The sequence below is a fragment of the Carcharodon carcharias genome, chromosome 6 (assembly GCF_017639515.1).
Source record: "Carcharodon carcharias isolate sCarCar2 chromosome 6, sCarCar2.pri, whole genome shotgun sequence".
NCBI classification, from domain to species: Eukaryota; Metazoa; Chordata; class Chondrichthyes; order Lamniformes; family Lamnidae; genus Carcharodon; species Carcharodon carcharias.
The window spans coordinates 144,448,799-144,470,756 of NC_054472.1; the positions used below are offsets into that span (position 1 = coordinate 144,448,799).

Genomic DNA, 21,958 nt, shown 5'->3' on the forward strand with positions numbered 1-21,958 from the left:
CGTGTGCGGCAACTTAAAGGAGTCAAATTATGCATGACCTCTGGAGGAGCTTTCAGGATGCTGCGCAGCTTAGAGGGAACATTTCTCCCTTCTCCGTATAGAATATGCTTATACTTTGTGTGTTAAGGCAGTAGTAATTCCAAATATAATTGAACACCAACACGCCCATGCTGCTTAATATCATAGAAATCGCCCTAGCTGAACCAAGCAGAAAATTTAGACTAGATTATAAACTGAGGGCAGGCTCCACGCACCCCAGCATAAATTTCAGGGGTGAGCCCATGAAGGAGGCACCCTCCTCCTTTCACTGACCAGCAGCCTAAGGGTTAAACATACCAGGCTACACGAGTGCAAGCCTCACCCGCCCCCCATTAAATTGGAACAGCAGCGCAGTGAGGCCCTTAACTGGGCATTAATTGCTCACTTAAAGGCCTCAATTGGACATGGGCAAGCAGCCCACCTGATGTCACCCCCACTGCCTGTAAAATTGAGGCGGACACATGTGGGCCGATGGCAGGCACACTGTCAATAGCATCCACCCTATTTTACGGGACGATGCGCCTGTTTTCCAGCCTGTGGAATAAAATTCAGTCCTTTGTCAGCATTTAGAACAGCCAGAATTTTGACCTTGATGGGCGGGTGGGCCTCCCGGCTCGGTGGCGGGCGGGCAGCCGAACTCTGCCACTGGATGAGGTTTTATCTTTTTTCAGAATCCCACTGGGACTCTTGGCCTGCCCACCACCTTAAGGTTGGACGGGCAGATCTTTCAATGAGCTTAATGATCCTGTCAATGGTCTCAATTGGCCATTGACAGGTCGGCAGGCGAACCGCTGATTTCGCTGTCCGCCCACCTTCCTAAAAATTTAAATGGACCAGGATGACGCCGGGGGGTTCCTCCCGTCGTCATCCTGCATCACTTTCCCGTCAGCGAACGGGCCCCGCCCCCAAATCGCTGACTGGAAAATTCTGGCCAACATATTGGCCTAGATCTTCCAATGCTAACAGCGGCTTTTGAATGTCCTCACCTGCACACATGCATGGCAATTACCCAGGACATTAAAGCTTTCAACGGGCAGGTTTGTACTGCCCAGGCCCTTTCGAAAATGTTTCTGCCCTCAGTGTCAGAGACTTGGGTCTGTGGCACAATTCTTAACATAATGTTGTCCTGCTGTTAATTTCTTGTGTAGGTAAGTGATTAATAATGGACCCAGCCTCACTAAACCCCCAACCAACAACACCCCAGCACCCCCAACCGCCCTCACACCCATCCCTCCTAGCTGATTACCTATTCCAATCCACCTCCTCCTTCCCTACCCTAACTTGCACCACTAAAGTCCTTAAGACCTTTGAAAATTTGCCTGGAAAAGGCAGCTGATGTTGTAAAAAAGGGGGGGGCCTCGCTGGTGATCCTCTTTGTCATGTTCTCCGTGGAGCTGCAACAAGGGATCGCTACTGCAGCCAGAATAGGAAGACCTGGCTGCAAGGACAGAAAAGGGTAGGGCTGTAATTATTTTCGCAGTCAGCAGTGATTGCACCAGCATCACTGTCAACTGGAAGATCCAGGCTCCACTGATGCAGTTGAGATTTTCACCCTGGTATGATAGCCAAACAAAAATCAATTTCTCAAATGCAGTACAATTAGTCCTGAAGGCCTAAAGTTCTTAGTAAAAAAGTTTCTTTGTCAGCATCTCTGCCTTCTTTTCCTGGAAGTACAGACTCTGACTACAATATTATACAGGGACATTGGCCAAATGGCCATCCTCCATGTCAGCCCATAGTTTTTATCATCCTATCCAGCTCTATTGGGTGGGTGGGGGGGAGGGCAGGTGTGGTAGGTGTAGTGGGTGTCTTCGGAGCAGTACCTGATCCAGTATTCTCCCAAAGGCAAAAAAAACATACAATTACATAGCAACAGTCCTTGGACAGTGAGAGTGAGTGGGAACACCCTTTGATTTTACCCTTCTAGCTTGGTCACTGAGGGCAAGTCTTACAGCTGCACCAACAATATCATCATACTCAGGACAGAAGAGTCTCCCCATTTGTACCAGACACTACACTGGAGGAGGAAGTGGACTCTGAGCTTGGTTGTGAGATGAGTAATATAAAGGATAAAAATATTTTTTTAAATAAGTTAGTAAGGCTAAAAGAACATAAAGCATCATAACCTCATATGATCGTGAGGGAGATGAAGAAAAAAAAATCGAAGCCATAGAAATTATATATCAAGTTCTATTGTGTGAGGGTGTTGTTCCCATTTTGGAAAAAGACAACCTTGTCAATCCTGATATTTATTGACTGGTTAGTTTAACATCTGTGATAGAGAAAAGTTCAGAGTCTCTGATTATGGATGAAATTCCAAAAAAGTAAATAGAAGTAACTAACACACATTTCAAAAAGAACTGGCATTTGTATGGTGTCTTTCACAACCTCAGAACATCCCAAAACATTTTACAGTTAATTAAGTACTTTTGAAATGTAGCCACTTGTTTAAAGTAAGGAAATGCAGCAGCCAGTTTGCATACAGCAAGATCCCACAAACAGGAATTAAATTAATGATCAGAACATCTATTTTAAATATTGGTTGAGGGATAACTGTGGTATACATACCAAGGGAATGAATCTGTCATTTAAGATAAAGTGACTGAGCACTTGAGGAAAAATAAACTGTTCAGAGACAGCCAGCCATGCTTGACTAATCTAATTGTTGTTTTAAAGAAGTCACTAATAAGGGAGAGAAAAGAGTGTCTATGATTCTTATCCAGGTGGAATTCCAGAAGGCATTCAGTAAGGTTCCACACAAAATGTTATTGACAAGTGAAAGTGCATAGAAGTGGAGGCAGCCTTTTAATTTGGGTTGGAAATTGGGTGGAGGTAGTGGGGATAAAGGGTCCGTACTCAGATCAGCAGGATGTGACAAGTGGTGCTACTCAGGGATAAAATTTTTATCATATTTATTAATGAATTGAAGAGAGTAATAGAAAGTTGTATATCCAGGATGGCACTAAATTAGAAAGGACAATAAGTATTGCAGATTAAATGAGTGGACAAGACTATCGCTAAACAGGTTCAATGTGGACAAATGTGAGGTTATTCACTGGAAACCAAGAATGATGCACTGGAATATTTTCTAAATTATGAGAAGCTAGGAACTATTAAGCAAAGGGGTTTGAGAGTCTCAGTTTACTAATAATTTAAAATTAGTAGACAGGTATAAAAGCAATTAAAAAGGCAAATGGAATTTTGGTTTTTATCTCAAGGGAGTGCATTATGAAGGGAAGAAGTTATGCTTTAGTGTACAGAGCCTTGGTCAGGCCGAATATCATGTTCAGTTTTGGTCACCATACCTCAGGTTGGATAAATTGGCCTTAGAGTGGGCACAGCACAGATTCACCAGATTTTTTTTTTTTTTTTAGAGTTTAGAGGATTAAATTAGGAGGACAAGTTGCATGACTTGGCCTGTATCCTTTGAGTATCGAAGATGGGACATTTTACTATATTAAAGGTGCTATGTAAATGAAAGTTGTTGTTGATCTGATTGAGGTGTTTAAAATGTTAAAAGATTCAATAGGATAGATACAAGAAAACTATTTCCTTTGGTGGGGAAAATCAAGACTGGAGCTTTATGATTTTAAAATTAGATCTAAACCATGTGGGAGACAAAACAGACTCATTGATTTTTTTTTAAAATTAGTCAAAGATATCATTTGAGCAAATGTGGGTAAATGGAATTGAGGTACAAATCATGATTCGCATCCTTATTTTCAAATTTCTCTATGACTCCACCCATCCTTATCACTGTACTCCTCTCCAGGCCTAGAAGCCTTTGAGATCATTGTGCAATCTCAATTTTAATTGCTCTACTATTGGAGGCCATGCCTTCAGCTGGCTAGATATTTTCTAGTCTCTGAAATTCTCTTCCTAAACCACAACGCCTCTCCACTACTTCAAGAGGATCCTTAAAACCTATTCCTCTGAACAAGATTTTGTGCATCTGTCCTGATATTTCCTTCTGCGGCTCGATACCAAATTTTGATTATTAACACTTGTGAAATAATTTGGGGTGTTTCACTGCATTAAACGTGCTCCCCTAAAGGCACTTTAGAAATGCAAGTTTTTGCTGGTGTGATCCAATTGAATGGCGAAGCAGCCTCAAGTGGTTCACTAGCCAATCTGATTCCTATGTTGCTCGCTGTTCTTTGAAATAGTGCTGTGGGATCTTATATGTCCACCCAATAGGGAAGACGGAGCCTCAGTTTAGTAGTTCATCCAAGACGGTAGTACCAACTGTGCAGCACTTCTTTAGTACTGCATCGAATTGACAGCATAAGTTATGTGCTCAAGTCTCTGAAATGGAGTTTGGGCCATGACGTTGTTACCCATAGCCCATGGCAGCACAGAGACTTCTGAGCCAGAAGATGTAGTTTCAAGTCCCACTTTAGAACACAAATCCAGGAGCTCCCCCGTATCCTGGCCAATATTTATTCCTCAACGAACATCACTAAAACCAGATTTTCTGGTCATTTTTGCTGATTATGGGGCAACATAGTAAAGTGTTTAAAAAGTTAGGAATAATTGGGATGCAGTAGATAGCAGCAAACTCTTTCCACTATTTGAAGGATCTAGAAGAACAGGTCACAGATACAAGGTTAAAGCTTAGGAAGAGATCAAGAAAAGCTTCTTCACACAGAGCATTGTGAGAGTGTGGGGTTCCAAGGTTAGTGGTTGAGGCAGAAACTGTGTACTCATGTAAGATTAGATTGGATATGTAAATGAGGAAAACATGGATAAAGGGATATGGGAATAGGGCAGATAAATTTGAAGGTAAAAACAAGAGGTTGGACTGAATGCACTTCCAAGTTGTAACTTCTATGTAGCACGTTTGTCTACAGGGCCATTCAGGGGAACACCTTGGAAGTCTTCTGGTTTCTAAGGATCAGTGCCACACCGGATGCACCAAACTTGCAAGTCATTCAAGGAAGATGGAACAGGGAGTTAAGAGCCTAACTGATTGAAAACCTATAAGCCCACTCCCTCCGATTTTTATTTTTGTCTTATACATAGTTTCCAAGATAATTTTCCTAGACCATGGGCAGAAATTAAACATCTGAACCTTACCTCATCCAACCACTATGAAAGTATTTTTTTTTGTTTATTCATTTATGCAATGCAGGCATCACTGGCTAAACCAACATTTATTGCCCATCCCAAATTGCCCTTGAGAAGGTGGTTGTGAGCCACCTTCTTGAACCGCTGCAGTCCATGTGTTGTAGGAACACCCAAAGTGCTGTTAGGAAGGGAGTTCCAATAATTAAATAATAATTAGAAGAAACATATTGTAAATTACACAGACTAGCTGTGTGCTTATCGTATTAAAATAAAGTAATACTCATCTAAATAGTACTCATCTTAAAACCAAAATGAGCGATTGCCACTCTTTACCAGTGACACTTGTCAGATGTGCTCTTGCCTCTGGCTGCAAAGTGGCACACCACAAATGACCACTGCTTTCCCTCCCTTCCTGTGGTTCAGTAATGCTCAGTTCATGTTCTGACTGCATGACCAGGCTAGTAGCTTGCAGATTTCAACCTTCAAGCATCATTTCTTGGCAACTTACTGCATCACCAACCATCATTTCTTGGCAACTTACTGCATCACAAGCATATGGCCTCTTCCACTAATCTTCTTATTATTCCCTTGAGAGGTTGAGTCCTACTGAGGATCATTCCACACGCAGGCAGCCTTTTTTAGTACTTTGCCCACATTGCCATAATTAGTCTGTCTAGTCACCAGTATTTGATAGGCTTTGTGACTGCAGAAGTCATCACAGCCAGGATTCATATGTACTCACCAGACATCCTACATCTGCACTTACTAGCAAGGGTCAGTCACTGTATAGCAATGAGGTGGATGAGCCCGATTTCTTTCTCCCTCCAAAAAGGTAAGGCCTTATTGGCCCTACCATAGTCCATGCTGAAGTTAACAATCTCGTTGCATAGGGGATCATCCCAGTGTGTATGGCTTACTACTGGACCTTAAGGTGCATTTGCCAACTAAACTCACTCTATATATCCTACGTGCCATGACCCTCGCTATTTGTTGACTACAAGGCAGCATTAAAGATGAAGTCAGGTCAACCAGTTCTGCTACAGATTTGTTTAAAGGTTGCTTTTAAAAGAAGCCTAATTTAACTCAGACTGAACTAAACAGAAACAGGAACAATGAATGCTTTGACAAGAAGTGAGTTTACATTAAAGTCACCCCATTGTTTAGCTCAATGACAAGGCTTGTTGGAAGCCAAGTAGGCGTTCCACAATGGAAAACTACAACCCTTCTAACAACAGTTTGCTTTTGCATCTGTATTTCTTGTTAAAGTGTATTCAAAATGTCAGATGACTTCAACTAGTCTGTTTTCCCGATAGTGAAATCCTTGCCACCCTTTTCTCTAAACACTGCTTCCCCATCCCAGTTTCAAACAAAAATGAGAAACCTCTCCCTAACCACTCTCTTATGTAGTGCAAACAAAATTTTTTATTGTTGCCATATACAGGAACATTGGGCCCAGCAAGCCCAGGGTTTAGTAGAAATGGTTTCTCTCCCCTTGATCGGATCCCATCAGAATGCAGAGCTGCTTTCCTCTGCATACATGAGCAGTGATCATAAATCATCATTCATTTAAAAGTGACAGTGTGCCTCATGCTGCACTTGCCCTCAGCAAGGATTCTAAAGTTGCAACATACAAGGCTTGCAACATGAAATCAATTATTGTACAGAGCATCACATTGCGTTATCAGAGAGTGACGAGGGAAGTAAAAGAGAGGACAATAAAGGAGGCTGAATGGACATTAAAATTTACAAGATCAAAATTCCAGCAGGTTTATAAATATCACCTCTATCCTCAGAAGCACTGTTTACTGCCTTATAACAGAACTCAGTGTATGCTATTTTGTGTAACGAAAGGAAACTTAAGTGTTCAGGAAGTACCAGGCAGACCGTCAGCAGCCCCCCGACCTTCTATACCAAAGCTTATATATCGCAATTAGTCCATAAGTGTGATATTAGAATTATTTTATTGAGACACGGAGCTTCTACATTTATTTTGTTCTCATGGTATGAGTGATGCTGGTAAGGTCACATTTATTGCCCTAAGATGGTGCTGGGGAGGGCCCAGAGAGCCAACCACCTTGTGTGCCAAAAGTCACATGCAGGTCAGACTGGTTTCCTGCAGGTTTCCTGCCTTTCAGGACACTATCGAAGAAGTGATTGTCACAATAATCTGGCAGTTTTTTATCATCAATTTTCTGACGTCAAGTTACAAACAACTAGATTTAAAATTGACTGTAATCCCACAACTGCCATGGTGGGATTTGGACTCATAGGCAGAGTCTTCGGCTTGGTGAGCGGGAGGGTGGGCCCCACTTGCTGACGCGTAAAATGGCATGCGATGACATCAGGTGTGCATCCTGACATCACCATGCGTCATTCAGATTTTCAGTTCGGCGGGCACGCAGCAGAGTCGGCTGCGTGCCTGCCGAACTGTCAAAGGCCTATTAAGGCCATTTAAAAACTAATTAAACTAATTAACTAAGCTGCCCATCCAACCTTAAGGTTGGTGGGCAGGCGAAGAGCCTAGGTGGCCTTCGCATTTATCATGAAACCTCATCCACGGGTAGGATGAGGTTTCATGAAGGTTTTTAAAGTCTTGTAAAAATTTTAAATAAAATTAATAGACATGTCCCAGCTCATATGACAGTTTCACATGAGGGGACACGTCTCAAACAATTTTTTTTCCTTTATTAAATTTTTTGGAACTTAAACTAAACTAACGTGAAAGAGCGCAGGCCCCGACTCAGGCAACGCCCCCTGCCCGCACAGGGAGTGCTCAGCACTTCCGAACACACGTCACACTGGATGGGCCTTAATTGGCCCAACCACATAAAATGGCGGCACCCACGCCTGCGCCTGCTCCTGCCCGACCTCCCCCGAAGGGGGGAAAATTCTCCCCATGACTGCTGGATTCCTGGTTCAGTATCATAACAGCCAAGTGTATGAGTACGGTGGTCATGTTACTGGACCAGTAGCCCAGAGGCCTGGAATAATGATCTGGAGAAAGAAATTCAAATTCCACCATGGTAGTCAAGGAATGTAAATTCAACTAAGTACATAAATCTGCAATGGAAAGCTAGCAATAGTAAAGGTGATCATGGAACGAGTATATTGTTGTAAAAACCTATCTGGTTCACTAATGCCCTTTATGAAAGAAAATCTGCCATTTTATCCATTTTGGCCTACATGTGATTGTAGACCCAACCTGCAATGTAGTTGGCTTTTAATTGTGCTCTGAAAGGCCTAGCAAGCAACACTTTCAAGGAGCGCAATAATTGTTTGCCTTGCCAGTGACACCCATTTCCCATGAATTAATTTTAAAAAGCGCTAAACTACCTTACCTTTCAGTAACAGCATGTTTTCTAGCTATGTTAGAAAAAAAATAGAATATACGCAGTGTTGAACACGCTGTTTCAACCCAGGCCTGTTGCAACTCCACATTCTTTACTCCCTGCACAGCGTTTCTACATAAACCATGGAACTATTGTGATATTATCTCAGCCAGAATCTTGGGTTCTCTTATTTCCTTCAAATGTGTCCCGCTCTTCTCCAGAAGGCAAGCACTCCTTGCTAGGGTACAGCTCTCAGGATATTGGTTGCACTGAGTTGTTACCCTAGTGACCATGCTTCATGCGTGAGCCCAGGCAGCTAGTTTTTAAGGCAAAATCAACTGTGGGAATATTGCAGCCAAGTCCTGATCACTTGCCAACATTTTAGCAGAAACCACTGAATAATCATCAGAGCAGGAACTTTGATTGACAATTCCTTTCCTAATACAGCTGCAACTGTAACTGCTGTTCTGACAAGGAATAGTTAACTCAGCACAAACATGGGATTGAACCAAGGTCCTTCTGATACGTATGACTCAGCATCAAACAGACCAGTGCACTTGCCCACAAAGCTACTGGTGAGCTCTAAGTAATGCAGCATATTAAATTTCACTGCTCACCTGTTACGTCCTGTGCAGACTCTATGTGCTCCTGTGCTGGGATCAATGGTAAATCAGGCCCCGCCGCCTCTTTTTCCCATAGCTTTACTTCAGCCATTAGGTTTCCTGCAGGTTCTGTAACTGAACAGGTTGGTAGATTTAAAAAAAACAAATCTTTTCAAACCCTTTCTGTTTACATATAAAAAGAAAAGTCAATTAGTGATGTTGTTACCAACTTTGCATTGAAAAAATAGAAGTTTAGAGCACTGGAGGCCATTCAGCCCATTGTGTTTATGCCAACTTCCTGTTGGAGCAATTCAAAACTAATCCAATACTCTGTTCAATTTCAGGCAATGAACCCTGTCCCTCATTTTGATTCTCTTTTTTTGCCATGTGCCAGTTTGAATTTTGTTTTCCATGTTTTACTTTTGGACACAGCTGTTCATTATTCTAGTATTTACACTCACTTGGGCAAATGCTTTGCCTCTTTCCTACAACCATTACCACTGCCTTTGCCTTTTGTTCCATGACCTATTTGTCATTTAATCTCTCCTGTCCTCTGGCCTATCCCAGACCTTCCCTTTCAGTTTTCCTTCCCCAACTTCCACTTTCCATGGCATATAACCCACCACATTTGTGCTCTTCAGTAATGAAGAATAGACATATTCTAAACATTAATGGTTTATCTCTCCACAGATACTGCCAGGCCTGCTGAGTATTTCCAGCACTTTCTGTTTTTATTTCAGATTTCTAGTATCTACAGTATTTTGCTTTTACTCCACTATTCTGTTCGCCTCTTTTAGCTCAGTATCCACTGCTACTTCAAATATTTATGCTCTATACCCATAAAAATATACAATGACCTTGCATATTGTGGAAAACAAGACATTTTGTTGAAGTTTTTCATCTTACACTCATCAGGACAATTGCAAGAATATCAATGCCAGGGAAAGCAACAACTTTATGCTGTATGAGAAGATAGTGCTGATTGGTTGGCAAGTGGACTCTGATTAGTAGGGGCATTGCCATGGAGAATGCACCAGTTGACGGTGACAGTTAGCTGCCAAGCATTGTTTGAAATTTAAACCATGCAGCTTGACTCTTGATTGGTCAAGGCATTGTCCTGAAGAGTGCACCAGCAAATGGTTATCGCTTATTTTGTTTAGCTGAAACAGGTGCAATGTATCTACTTGTTCTTTCTGTCTGCAAAGAACAGGGCCCTGTACATTAATATATGTAGTATCCAGTAAATGCAAATATGCCACATTGCGAGACTGACTGGCAATCTTAAATTGCTTGTCAGCGTAAATTTTAACACACCAAGAATTACTTAGCAAATGCTGTCCAATCGCGGAATTACATCAAATGTTGGACACTGTGCTTTGAATTTTGCAAGCACAGGCTGGTTGGGTATGGTCTGTACCTTGCCCATTGCGAACAGTGGCTGGGACATGCTGTTTGATACAAACTGCCAATCTTTGGGATGTACGGCCTACATACCTAGCATCACACTGGCATTGAAATTCATATTCTACATTACTCATTTGTGAGATAGGCAGAACGTCTCTTTGGCTTTACGACAACATCTTACTGGTGGCGAATGCCACTTGTGTTGCTACTGCATAGTAGCAGCATGAAACAGCAAGCTTCACCTGTTGCTCAAATTTTTGAGGTACCTTGCCCTTCTAAGGTAATCTGAGGTAGACTAGGCACATTTCAGGGCTGAAAGTGATGGCCTTAGGTTCCCTCGTGAGTTTACACACTATACAACACAAAATGGTCTGATTAGAGTAGCCATTATCCCGCAGGATGCTTTCAATGTGCCCTATTTCAGCATCAACCTTGCATGATGAACAAATGGCTTGAGCCCTATTTACAAGGTTGCCAATAAGGCCAATCTTATACTGCGCAGAACTGTAAGAATCCCAACGCGTGTATCAATCAATGAAGATAGGCTTGCGGTAGACAGTGGTAGAAAACCTCTGCCATTTGTGGCAAAGCATTTGGTGGTTCAACTATCCTTTACATAAATAAATTTCTCCCAACCTCTCTCCTCACTCTTGTATTGATAATATAAAATTAACTGCCCAATTCGTCAACCAATTCAATTGGTGTTTGCTTAACATTAACAGCAATTCGATTGTTTAAAAAAGTGTATACAGGCTATTAGAAAGTGAAGAAAAATCACAGCAACATTCAATTTCATCCTAACCCAATGTCCACAAACATCCTTTTGCCACTTGATGAGCCCAAGGAGATCTAATCCCATCTTTCCTTAGCAGACAAATGCCAAATCCAACTGCAGCACCTTTGCTGTTACCGCAGCCGAAATCAGGAACACAAAGATCAGTGATTTTCATGATCTTTACATGTCAGTTCCACAAATCATTGAAACTCTACCTACATCACCATGGAATTCACAAAATTTAGTCTTCAATTATTTGGAAATTTGAACCATTCAAAGCCTCCAGAGGTCTTCACCTCAAAACAAGTACTGATTCAGAAAAGATGTCAGCAATATGTGCACAGTTGATGCAATTTCATTCTACCTACTCGATTCTTGTTCTGCCGGCGAAAGTGTGGTGCTGCTAATTGTTACTTCCTCCTGATTAACCCACAGGTCTTCTTCAAATGCTAAGGGTGCTGTGACTGCAGCCATGGAATCTGCACAAGTACAATAAAGGTTTGTAAGTCAAAAGGAAAGTAAAACACAACCATATAAGAGCTGTCTTTTGAATGTCATTGAGAGGTACTAAGCAGTGCAGATTAGGTATGCCAAGTTCAATTCTTGCTGTGTGTTATATGGATGTAATCTGGCAGCAGTTGGGCATTACAACTGCCCTCTGCATCCTCAAGCTTCAAAGGGGATTTTTTTGTATAAGTCAATATCCTTGCTTGCAACCACCATCCAACAACCATGCTGGAAAACGTGTGCACATACATATGTAGAGATCAAAGAAAGATTGGGCTTCCTACAATATCAAGCATGATCAGATAACGTGACATTCTCAATCTAGGCTCATTTATGAAGAATGACCACTTGGGTAAAGTGCTGGTGGGATGCTTGTGGTTCTGGATTCATACCCCAGCCAGAGGCACCATCTTTAAGAAGACAGAGTGAAAAATAGGAGAATAGCTCTCCAATCTATCTAATAATCTCACCATCCAATTTGTAAGGTACCCCGCATAAGACAGCAACAATTTCAGAACAGTTCACTAGGGTTTAGGGCTCAAGAGACATTAGAAGCAAACAGAAAGAGTACTTTCACCCAAAAGGGTAACAGAGTTGTGGAATAGGTTAGATAATAGAAGACAGATAATAGAAATGCGTTCAATGCCTTTTTCCTGATTTCACAACGATTAAGGTGCCTTAAGTTTTTGGAGCCTGAGCTCCAACTTTGGTCTTTCATTGAGGACCCAGCACTTTAAGCTGCTGTCAAGGGCAACGCAAATGGCTGAATGGTTTTTTTTTAAAGTTAATTTTGAAGTAACTTATTTTAAGTATAAGCCCTTTGGGGATGTGGAATTATTTCTAAGAAAGCCAGCTTAGCAGCTTAAGCCTATAATTCATACGCCAAATATGAAAGGGAAGTTGAGGTAAATCACAGAGTAGTGATGATGCCAAGCTTGGTTTTTAGGAGCCTGAAAAGAAGAGGAAAGCCACGGAAAGGAGCACTGACAATAGAATATGTACAAAACAGGCAGAACAAGCAAGGTTGCAATAGGAGCCAGGGATGGTTTGGAGGCTAGAAGTGAAAGGGATCACCTTATAGACAAGGATTTCCCCTGTGTGTTATCCAGATGTGCAAGACAGTTGCTAGAAGGAACTCCAAGATATGGCAGCAACATTAAAGTTATGACAGAATTGGGTTTAAAGAGTACTAAAAGTTCTCAATGAGAAAACAAACTTCTGACATGAAAGAGAGGATAGAATTTTTTGTAGACAGCTTCAAAAATGAAGGAGATGTGGGAGCTCCGTTTGAGGCAAGGCAAGATGGTGAGTCTAAAAATAATAATGAAGGAAGAAGCAACAAGGGAAAACCTTCAAAGTTAAGAAATGGTAGCTGTTTGTTCAACTATGTTGGGTAATGAAGAAACGGAGTTTTTCAAGAACTGAAAAAAAAACAAGGCACTCTGATGGTACCCAGCTTACCTGGATATGCATCAAATTGTGTTTTAGCAAGTCAGATACACAAAGATCACTCTAATTTTTGCCGCTTTATACCTGTGGCTTGACATGTGGAATCAAGCATTTGTTCTTGTGGTGGAGCCATTTCTTCAGAAGGAAGTGGGGCCAATTCAGAGCTTCCCTTTTCTTTAAATGACAGCTCTTCTGTAGGTTGTCAAAGAGGGGAATTTTGCCTAATTAAAATCTGGACAACTCAATATGATTATCATACAAAAAGGTACAACAGATATGAGGATTTCACTGTGCAATGGACCTTCACCTTAAATTAAGTTCTTAGAGGAAGGTCCGTGTGGGGTGGGAGGGTTAGTTTTTTCTACATTAAACAGTGAATACATTTCAAAAGTATTTCATTGGTTGTAACGGTGATTTGATGTCCTGAAGTTATGAAGGCACTTGACAATTTTAAGTTATTTTTTCTTCTTTACTGCATGTGTGGTACTGAACAATATAGATCAGAAAATTCAATATCCAATCTACACTCATTCTGCTGGCTTCAGCTGGGAGCAACAGAAGAACAAGGACATGAATTGGAAAAGACTCTACAGTCGATCCAGCCAGGCCCAAATACTAATAGCTAGCCGCTCATTCAAATATTTATTCTCCCTTAGCCACTACTACCACAATAAATAAGGACCATTACAACTTGATTCAACATCTCTGCAGGGAGAGGAAAATAACAAATTAGCTGGAGTTCCCACTCCTGATTGGTAATTGTTTTGCACCCTAATTTGCCCCACCCCATTTCTTACTACCTTTTTACTATTTATATGCCTATGGATGACTTTTTGATTTCCCTTTGTTAGTTGCCAATCTCTTCTCATACTCTTTGCCTCTCTCATTTTCATTGCCTCTCTGAACCTTCTATAGTCAGCCTGGTTCTCACTTGTACTATCACCGGACATCTGTCATACATCCTATTATTCTGCTTCATCTTACTCTCTATCTCTTTTATCATCCAGGGGGCTCAGGCTTCAATTGTTCTAACATTCCCCCTTGTGGAAATGTACCTTCTGTTACAGCTTTGCCTGCCAATCTTTCATTTGAATTTACATAGGATGAAAATAGAAACAAAAATTGCTGGAATACTCAACAGGTCAGGCAGCATCTGTGCAGAAAAACAGAGTTAATGTTTCAAGTCAAGATGAACTTTCATCAGAACACATTTTTTTCTCTGCACAGATGCTGCCTGACCTGCTGAGTACATCCCGCAGTTTTTGTTTTTATTTTAGGTTTCCAGTAACCTCAATATTTTTCTTTTGCATACGTAGAACAGATCCATTCTCACCCCACTGAAATTGGCCCCACTCCAATTATAGTCATTGAGTCATAGAGGTCTACAGCACAGAAAAAGGCCCTTCGGCCCATCAAGTCCGCACAAGTCAAACAAGTACTTAACTATTCTAATCCCAATTTCCAGCACTAGGCCCATAGCCTTGTATGCCATGGCATCGCAAGTGCTAAGTATTGTTACTCCAGATTGCTTGTCTTTTTTCATAGTTAACCTAAAAATTTACTATGATCACTGTTCCCTAAATGTTCCCCCACTGACTCTTGATCCATTTGGCCCACCTTACTCCTCAGAACCATATCCAGCAATGCCTTCCTCCTCGTTGGATGAGAAGCATACTGTTCAAAAAAACATGTTTCTGAACACACTTCAGAAACTCTTCTCCCTTTCTTATTGGACACTATTGTTATCCCAGTTTGGATCAAGTCCCCCATCACTACTCTATAATACTTGTAACTCTCTAAGTTCCATGCAAATTTGCTCCTATATCTTTCACATTAGTTGGGGGCCTAGAGAATACAATGAGCAGTGTGATGGTACTCCTATTGTTTCTTAACAATAACCAAATAGATAATGGCCATGGCCACTTCAGGACATCCTCTGTTGAAACACTGCAATATTCTCCTTAATCAATGCTGCCATCCCTCCTTCTCTTTCCTGAACAACTTGTATCGAGGGATATTTGAGCCATGCCTTATATATTACCATGTGACTAATTGTGCCTGCAGCTCACCAATCTTAATTATTACACACGGCATTTCTGCACATGCATGATCAATCTGACTTAGACCTTACTGTATTTCCTCCTTCCTTTGACCTAACTACTATCTTACTCTTGTACTATCTATCTCTCCCAATCCTTTACGTACCTTGTTTCCCCTTTCTAATGTTGCATCCTGGTTCCCATCCCTCTGTCAAGCTAGTTCAACAGCATTAACAAACTGCCCTGCAAGTATATTGGTTTCAGCCCTGCTGAGGTGCAACCTGTCTAGTCTGTGCAGGTCAAACCTTCCCAAAGCTGGTCCCAATATCTAGGAATCTAAAGCCCTACCTCCGGTAGCATCTCTCCAGCCACAAATTCATCAGCCCTATCCTCCTTTTTCTATACTCACTAGGACTTAGCTCCAGGATAATCCAGAGGTTATTATTACCTTTGATGACCAGCTTGCTAGACCCATTCCTAGCTCCCTAAAATAAGGCTGCAGGATCTCATCCCTCTTTCTACCCACGTTATTGGATCACAACCTCTGGCTATTCACCTTCCTCCCTCAGAGTGCTCTGCAGCTGCTTAGTGACATATTTTTGATCCTGGCACTAGGGAGCCAACATACCATTCTGGATTTACATCTGTGACCCCAGAAACACCTTTCTGTTCCACTAACCACAGAATTCCCTATCACTATTGATTTCTCAATATTCCTTCCCACTCCCTGACCTCAGTACACTGAATCCCCCACTGGCCCTGGCTACATCCCTCAGAGGAACCATCATGCTCACCAATAAAAAAAATTGAATACTGCTTAGAGAATGAGATGCACTCAGGAGGCGCCTGCACTAGCTTCCTAATCCTTCTCAGCTACCTGGCAATCACCCATGCCTTCTCTGTCTGTAACACTTAAGCTGGAAGGGGACACCTCCAGAAATGGAGCTATCCACAAAACACTCAGCCTTACGGATAAACTGCAGTGACCCCAGCTGCTGTTTAAGCCCCAAAACCTGGAGGTCAAACTGCTCCGGCTGCATTCACTTCCTGCATGTGGTTGTTTAGAACACAAGTAGAGTCCTGGAACTCTACGTGGCAGCTCACAAAAATCCCTACTGTTCACAAATAAAGCTGATCAACAATTTCCAAAGGTTGTTTCCCCCACTGTGTAAGGTTTATTATTATTTATTATCCTCATACCCCTTCAGTAGGGGGAAAAATTACGAATAGATGATCAGGAGCATTAACACTTATCTCCCTAACCCCAGGACAATGAAGGTAGTTTCAGGATCTCTACAGTCACCCCAGCTGAGACCAGCACAGAAGGGGAACCGAAGGCAAGTCCTCCCTGGTCCGTTTAGATCAGTTGCACATTGAATGAGTAACTGACCCAGACAGCCATCAAGAAGTACAAGCTTTATTTTATCGATGTACACCAAAGGCCTCAAGTCGAAATTCTTCAAGTCCTCAATGCAATGTTTGGAAACATAATGGACCTCTTACAAAAAATCACGAATATTCCGCTGGTACATCACTTTTACATATCTTCTCCTGTACTCAAAAAGCATCTACAGTTGGTGTCACACAGTCATTTTCAACAATGATCTACTCATATTTTCAACTCAACGCTTGAAAAACAATTCAAGTTGTTTTCCTCATTATGATTGGCACAAGAGGAGTGTTACTTATAATGTAGCAAGACCTGGACAACATCTAGGCTTGGGATGACAAGTGGCAAATAACATTCGCACCACACAAGTGCCAGATAATGACCATCTCCAACAAGAGAGAATCTAACCATCACCCCTCGACATTCAATGGCATTACCATTGCTGAATCCCCCATTATCAACAACCTGGGGGTTACCATCGACCAGAAACTGAACTGGACTAGCCGTATAAATACTGTGGCCACATAAGCAGATCAGAGGCTAGGAATCCTGTAGCGACTAACTCATTTCCTGACTCTCCAAAGCCATCTACAAGGCACAAGTCAGGAGTGTGATGGAATACTCTCCACTTGCCTCAATGAGAGCAGCTCCAACAACACCATCCAGAACAAAGGAGCCTACTCTATTGGCACCCCATCCACGAACATTCACTCTCTCTACCACCAACACACAATAGCAGCAGTGTGTATCATCTACAAGATGCACTGCAGAAACTCAGCAAGACTCCTTAGGCAGCAGCTTCCAAACACTCGACCACTACCATCTAGAAGGACGAGGGCAGCAGACACATGGGAACACCACCACCTGCTGGAAGTTCCCCTCCCACCACTCACCATCCTGACTTGGAAATGTATCACCCTTCCTTCATTGTCTCTGGGTCAAAATCCTGGAACTCCCTCTCTGACAGCACTGTGGGTTTAACTACAACACATGGATGCAGAGGCTCAAGCAGGTAACTCACCACCACCTTCTCAAGGACAATTAGGGATGGGCAATAAATGCTGGCCTAGCCAGTGAAGCCCACATCCCTAAATAAATAAAGCAGCTCATAGAACCCTAGGAAAAGAGACAGCATAGAAACAAGCATTTGGCACATCAAGTCCATGCTAAAGCTATCCATCATTAGCTATTGGGTCTTATCCTATTTTTCTCATTCCCCACACTCTAATATCCAGTCTAATCCCACTCTCCTATGCGCTCCCCAGAACGTAAATATCCAACTGTAATGATACAGTGGATGGTAAATGCTGAGCTGCTCAAATCTTAGAGGGAAACTTGAATCAGCTGCCACAACTGTTACGTGATTTGTATTTTATTTCAAGATGCGTGCCCTCAATTCAGTAGTAATAAGTCCACTGACACTTAGAGCTCTATTGCAAAACTAAATTAAACATATTAATAGAAGAAAATAGAAAAAAGACGTTAAGCACATAAAAAGGTCTACAAATTACTACTATGATAACTCCTAATTTCTCTAATTAATCTAGTTCCTAGTTACACCTCTGTTAAGGCAACAGTAAAACAAAATAGATTTCAACAGACCCAGACAAAGCACATAATACCCTGGATAGTGATATTCAAAGGGCAGGAGTCCTCTCCCTGTTCAACGGATCCTTTTACCCACCTCCAATATTCTCCCTCCACCTGGACCGCTCCCTCTGAATTCTTACCTTCTCTTGATCTTTTCATTGAGAACTGTCGGAGTGACATTAGCCGTCTCAATTTCTCTGCTCCTCTCACCCATTCTAAAATGTATTTCCATCTATTGTTTTATCTCTACCTTTTAGCCTTTTTCGATTCCTTCACCCCACCCCACCCCCACAAGGGCTATCTGTACCTTGCTCATCCTGCTTTCCACCCTTAATTAGCACATTCCTTTTGATAATATCACCACCTTCAACACCTCTTTGTCCTTTTGTCTGTGACACCTTTTGGTTATCACCATCTATCACTGGCCCTCTATCCAGCTCTTCTTGTCCCACCCCTCACTTAAACCAGCTTATATTTCACCACTTTTCTATTTTTCCTTAGTTCTGTTGAAGAGTCATGCAGACTCGAAACGTTAACTGTGCTCCTCTCCACAGATGCTGCCAGACCTGCTGAGTTTTTCCAGTATTTTTGTTTTTGCTTTGGATTTCCAGCATCCGCAGTTTTTTGCTTTTATCTTAGTGTTTAATTGACTGCCACTTCTCTTCAAGGAATGCCTACCTTGAAGAAGTTTTGCTCTTCTCTCCGTCAGGATTTTTGTATTGCTCTTTTGCCTTGTTCACCTTCATTGCTTTCCAATTCTCTCCTGGTGTTTGACAAGGTGTTCACTAAAACCTGCTTTCACAGGCATATTTCCTTCCTCAGTGACTGTCTCCGTCTCCGACTTACCCCATGTGGATTTCAACTGAAGTTCCATCCCTCATGTTTCGAACCCACCCAGGATTACAGGGATATCCGGGACATACAACACTCCTCGGACTGCTGTTCTCGTCACATTCTGAGATCCACACTCAGTGCCATGTGCCGCCATATGAACACACTTGACCTCTCCCTCCAGCAGCACCGCCGCAACATTTTTCAAAGCTGCGCGTGCCCCCAGTTTCATTTTATTCTTCATTTATCTGACACCTCAACAAGAAACTTTTTCTCTTTCTTTCAGGTGCAAAGGAACGCAAGCTCCAACAACTCATCGACACCAACACCCATCCAGGACCCTCCACCTCTGCCTGTCCCTCTGTCCCCATCCCGTCTTCCAATCCCAGCCCCGGCCGTGTATTCACCATACCCCCTGACCTTCCCCTTTCCGACGCTGAACGTTCAGTGCTCAGCAAAGGACTTAGTTTCATACCCTTACGCCCTCATCTCAATGAATTTTGGGCTTGGCATGATGCTGAACTCTTCTTCCGCCGCCTTCGTCTCCGTGCTCACTTCTTTGGGCAGGTGTCCCTCTCCCCGTTCAACGGATCCTTTTAGCCACCTCCAGTATTCTCCCTCCACCTGGACCCCTCCCTCTGGATTCTTACCTTCTCTTGATCTTTTCATTGAGAAATGTTGGAGTGACATTAGTCGTCCCAATTTCTCTGCTCCTCTCACCCATTCTAAAATGTATTTCCATCCATTGTTTTATCTCTACCTTTTAGCCTTTTTCGATTCCTTCACCCCAGCCCACCCCCACAAGGGCTATCTGTACCTTGCTTGTCCTGCTTTCCACCCTTAATTAGCACATTCCTTTTGATAATATCACCACCTTCAACACCTCTTTGTCCTTTTATCTGTGACACCTTTTGGTTATCTCCACCTATCACTGGCCCTCTATCCAGCTCTTCTTATCCCACCCCCCGCTTAAACCAGCTTATATTTCACCCCTTTTCTATTTTTCCTTAGTTCTGTTGAAGAGTCATGCGGACTCAAAACGTTAACTGTGCTCCTCTCCACAAATGCTGCCAGACCTGCTGAGTTTTTCCAGGTATTTTTGTTTTTGTTTTGAATTTTCTTAGCTTCGGTTCCTGTGGACAGCAACTTGATGCACAGAGGCTGGAGACTTTTCGCACATGTGTTAGAATGCCTTCTCCTCTGTACATAGCCTCATCTTCTTTATACATGTTTCTCCCTTTTTAATGTAAATTCCATTGTTCCCATATGTCTTTGCAACTTTACTTTTCTCACAATATAGGGAAGAATATCCCCCCGTAAGGGGGGAGTGCAGGAGTAGGGAGGGGCAGGCGTGCCTCCAATTGGCGCCCCCAATTGGGGGAGCGCCACCATTTTACATGGGCGGGCCAATTAAGGTCCGCATAGCATGACATCCGCCAGAAGCGCTGAGTGCTCCCTGTACGGGCGGGGTGGGGGTGAGATTCCCTCAGCTGAGAGTGCGCTCTTTTCATGCAGGCACGTGAAAGAGCGCACTCATCTCCCTGGGGCTAAGTACTGCCTCAGGGAGATTAGCTCCACATTTAAAAATGGTAAAGATACAAAAATAAAATTTCCCTGACGTGTCCCCTCATGTGACACTATCACATGAGTTGGGACGTGTCCATCACTTTAACTCTAACCTTTATTATATTTATTAAAACCCTCATGAAACCTCATTCTGCCCGTGGATGAGGTTTCAGGCTTTTTATGAAACCCGCCAGGGCTCCCAGCCTGCCCGCCAACCTTAAGTTTGGACGGGTAGGTCCATTAATCACATCAATTACTTTTTAAATGGCCTCAATAGGCCGTTGACAGGTCGGTGGGCGCACAGCTGATTCAACTACGCACCCGCCGACCTGAAAATTGGAATGACGTGGTGTGACGTCGGGCGGAACTCCCGATGTCATCCTGCGTCAGCGAGGGGGCCCTGCCCTAAAAATCCTGGCCATAAATCTTTTCATCGTACTAATTTTATTAGTAACCTTTGGGAAAAATTAACACACTATTTGGCTTTAGCTTCTCTTTGAAATTCAAACTAACCTAATTTATCTAAAAATGCAAATGTTCCTTACACCTCACATTCTAAACCTTCAGCCATGTTTATGTATTTATCATTTCAAACCCAGCTTCCTTTTTGATAACTCAAAAGCTCCAGACTGGCTGTCTCCAATTCAATTAAAGCCCGCCCTTACACACCCACATCCACACAGAGAAACTAATCCAAACCCCACTATTAACCTACCTTTACACTAAGTCACAATATTATGAAAATTATTATATTTTCATGATATAATCTAGACTAATCCCACTTATCTCAATCACCACATCCTTTAATATTTTACATTCCTTTTTCAAGCAATAATCAAGTTCCTTCTTAAAAAAATTATAGTCTGTTTCAACAGCTATTTGTTGATAATTAAATGTCTATCTGAAGTATTTTTTCTAGCTTCCCCTTTAATTCTTTGTGTTTAGTTTAAAATTATGTTCTCTTACTAATCAATGGAAACAATCTATATCACAACTTTATCATAAGGTTTTAAAATGTTGAAGATCAATATGAAGGTCAGCCTTATCCTCTACAGCTGTAGTTTTTCAACACTGTCTCTTTATAAACGTAACCCCTCATGCCTGGTAACATCCCAGTCACTGTACACTTTCATATCCCTCCTGGCTGACAGACCTGTCAATTAGTGCTGGCGCACTCACATTCAAGTCAGTAGGTTTATCATTCACAACCACTCCAGAGACTTGAGCATATAATCTCAGTTGACACTCCAGCGCAGTACTGAGGGAGTGCTGCACTGTCAAAGGAGCCAACTTTTAACATATGAACTTTGAGCAGGAGTAGGTCACTTAGCCCCTTGAGCCCAGCTCCGCCATTCAACAAGATCATGGTT

At 42.2% G+C, this 21,958-nt stretch overlaps 1 protein-coding gene across 6 annotated transcripts in view; it reads right to left on the reverse strand.

The window, feature by feature from the left end:
• The window catches only part of LOC121278767 (microtubule-associated protein 4-like), a 376,105-nt gene that overhangs the window by 106,246 nt on the left and 247,901 nt on the right, over positions 1-21,958 (reverse strand). For 4 of the 6 annotated variants that reach the window (XM_041189187.1, XM_041189191.1, XM_041189189.1 and 1 more), the window contains 3 exons: positions 13,257-13,364; positions 11,585-11,695; positions 9,053-9,172 (listed from right to left, as the gene is read on the reverse strand). In XM_041189187.1, the coding sequence (XP_041045121.1) occupies positions 9,053-9,172; positions 11,585-11,695; positions 13,257-13,364 (339 nt within the window). The remainder of the gene's footprint in view (positions 1-9,052; positions 9,173-11,584; positions 11,696-13,256; positions 13,365-21,958) is intronic. The other 2 variants (XM_041189188.1, XM_041189192.1) reach the window with 2 other exon arrangements.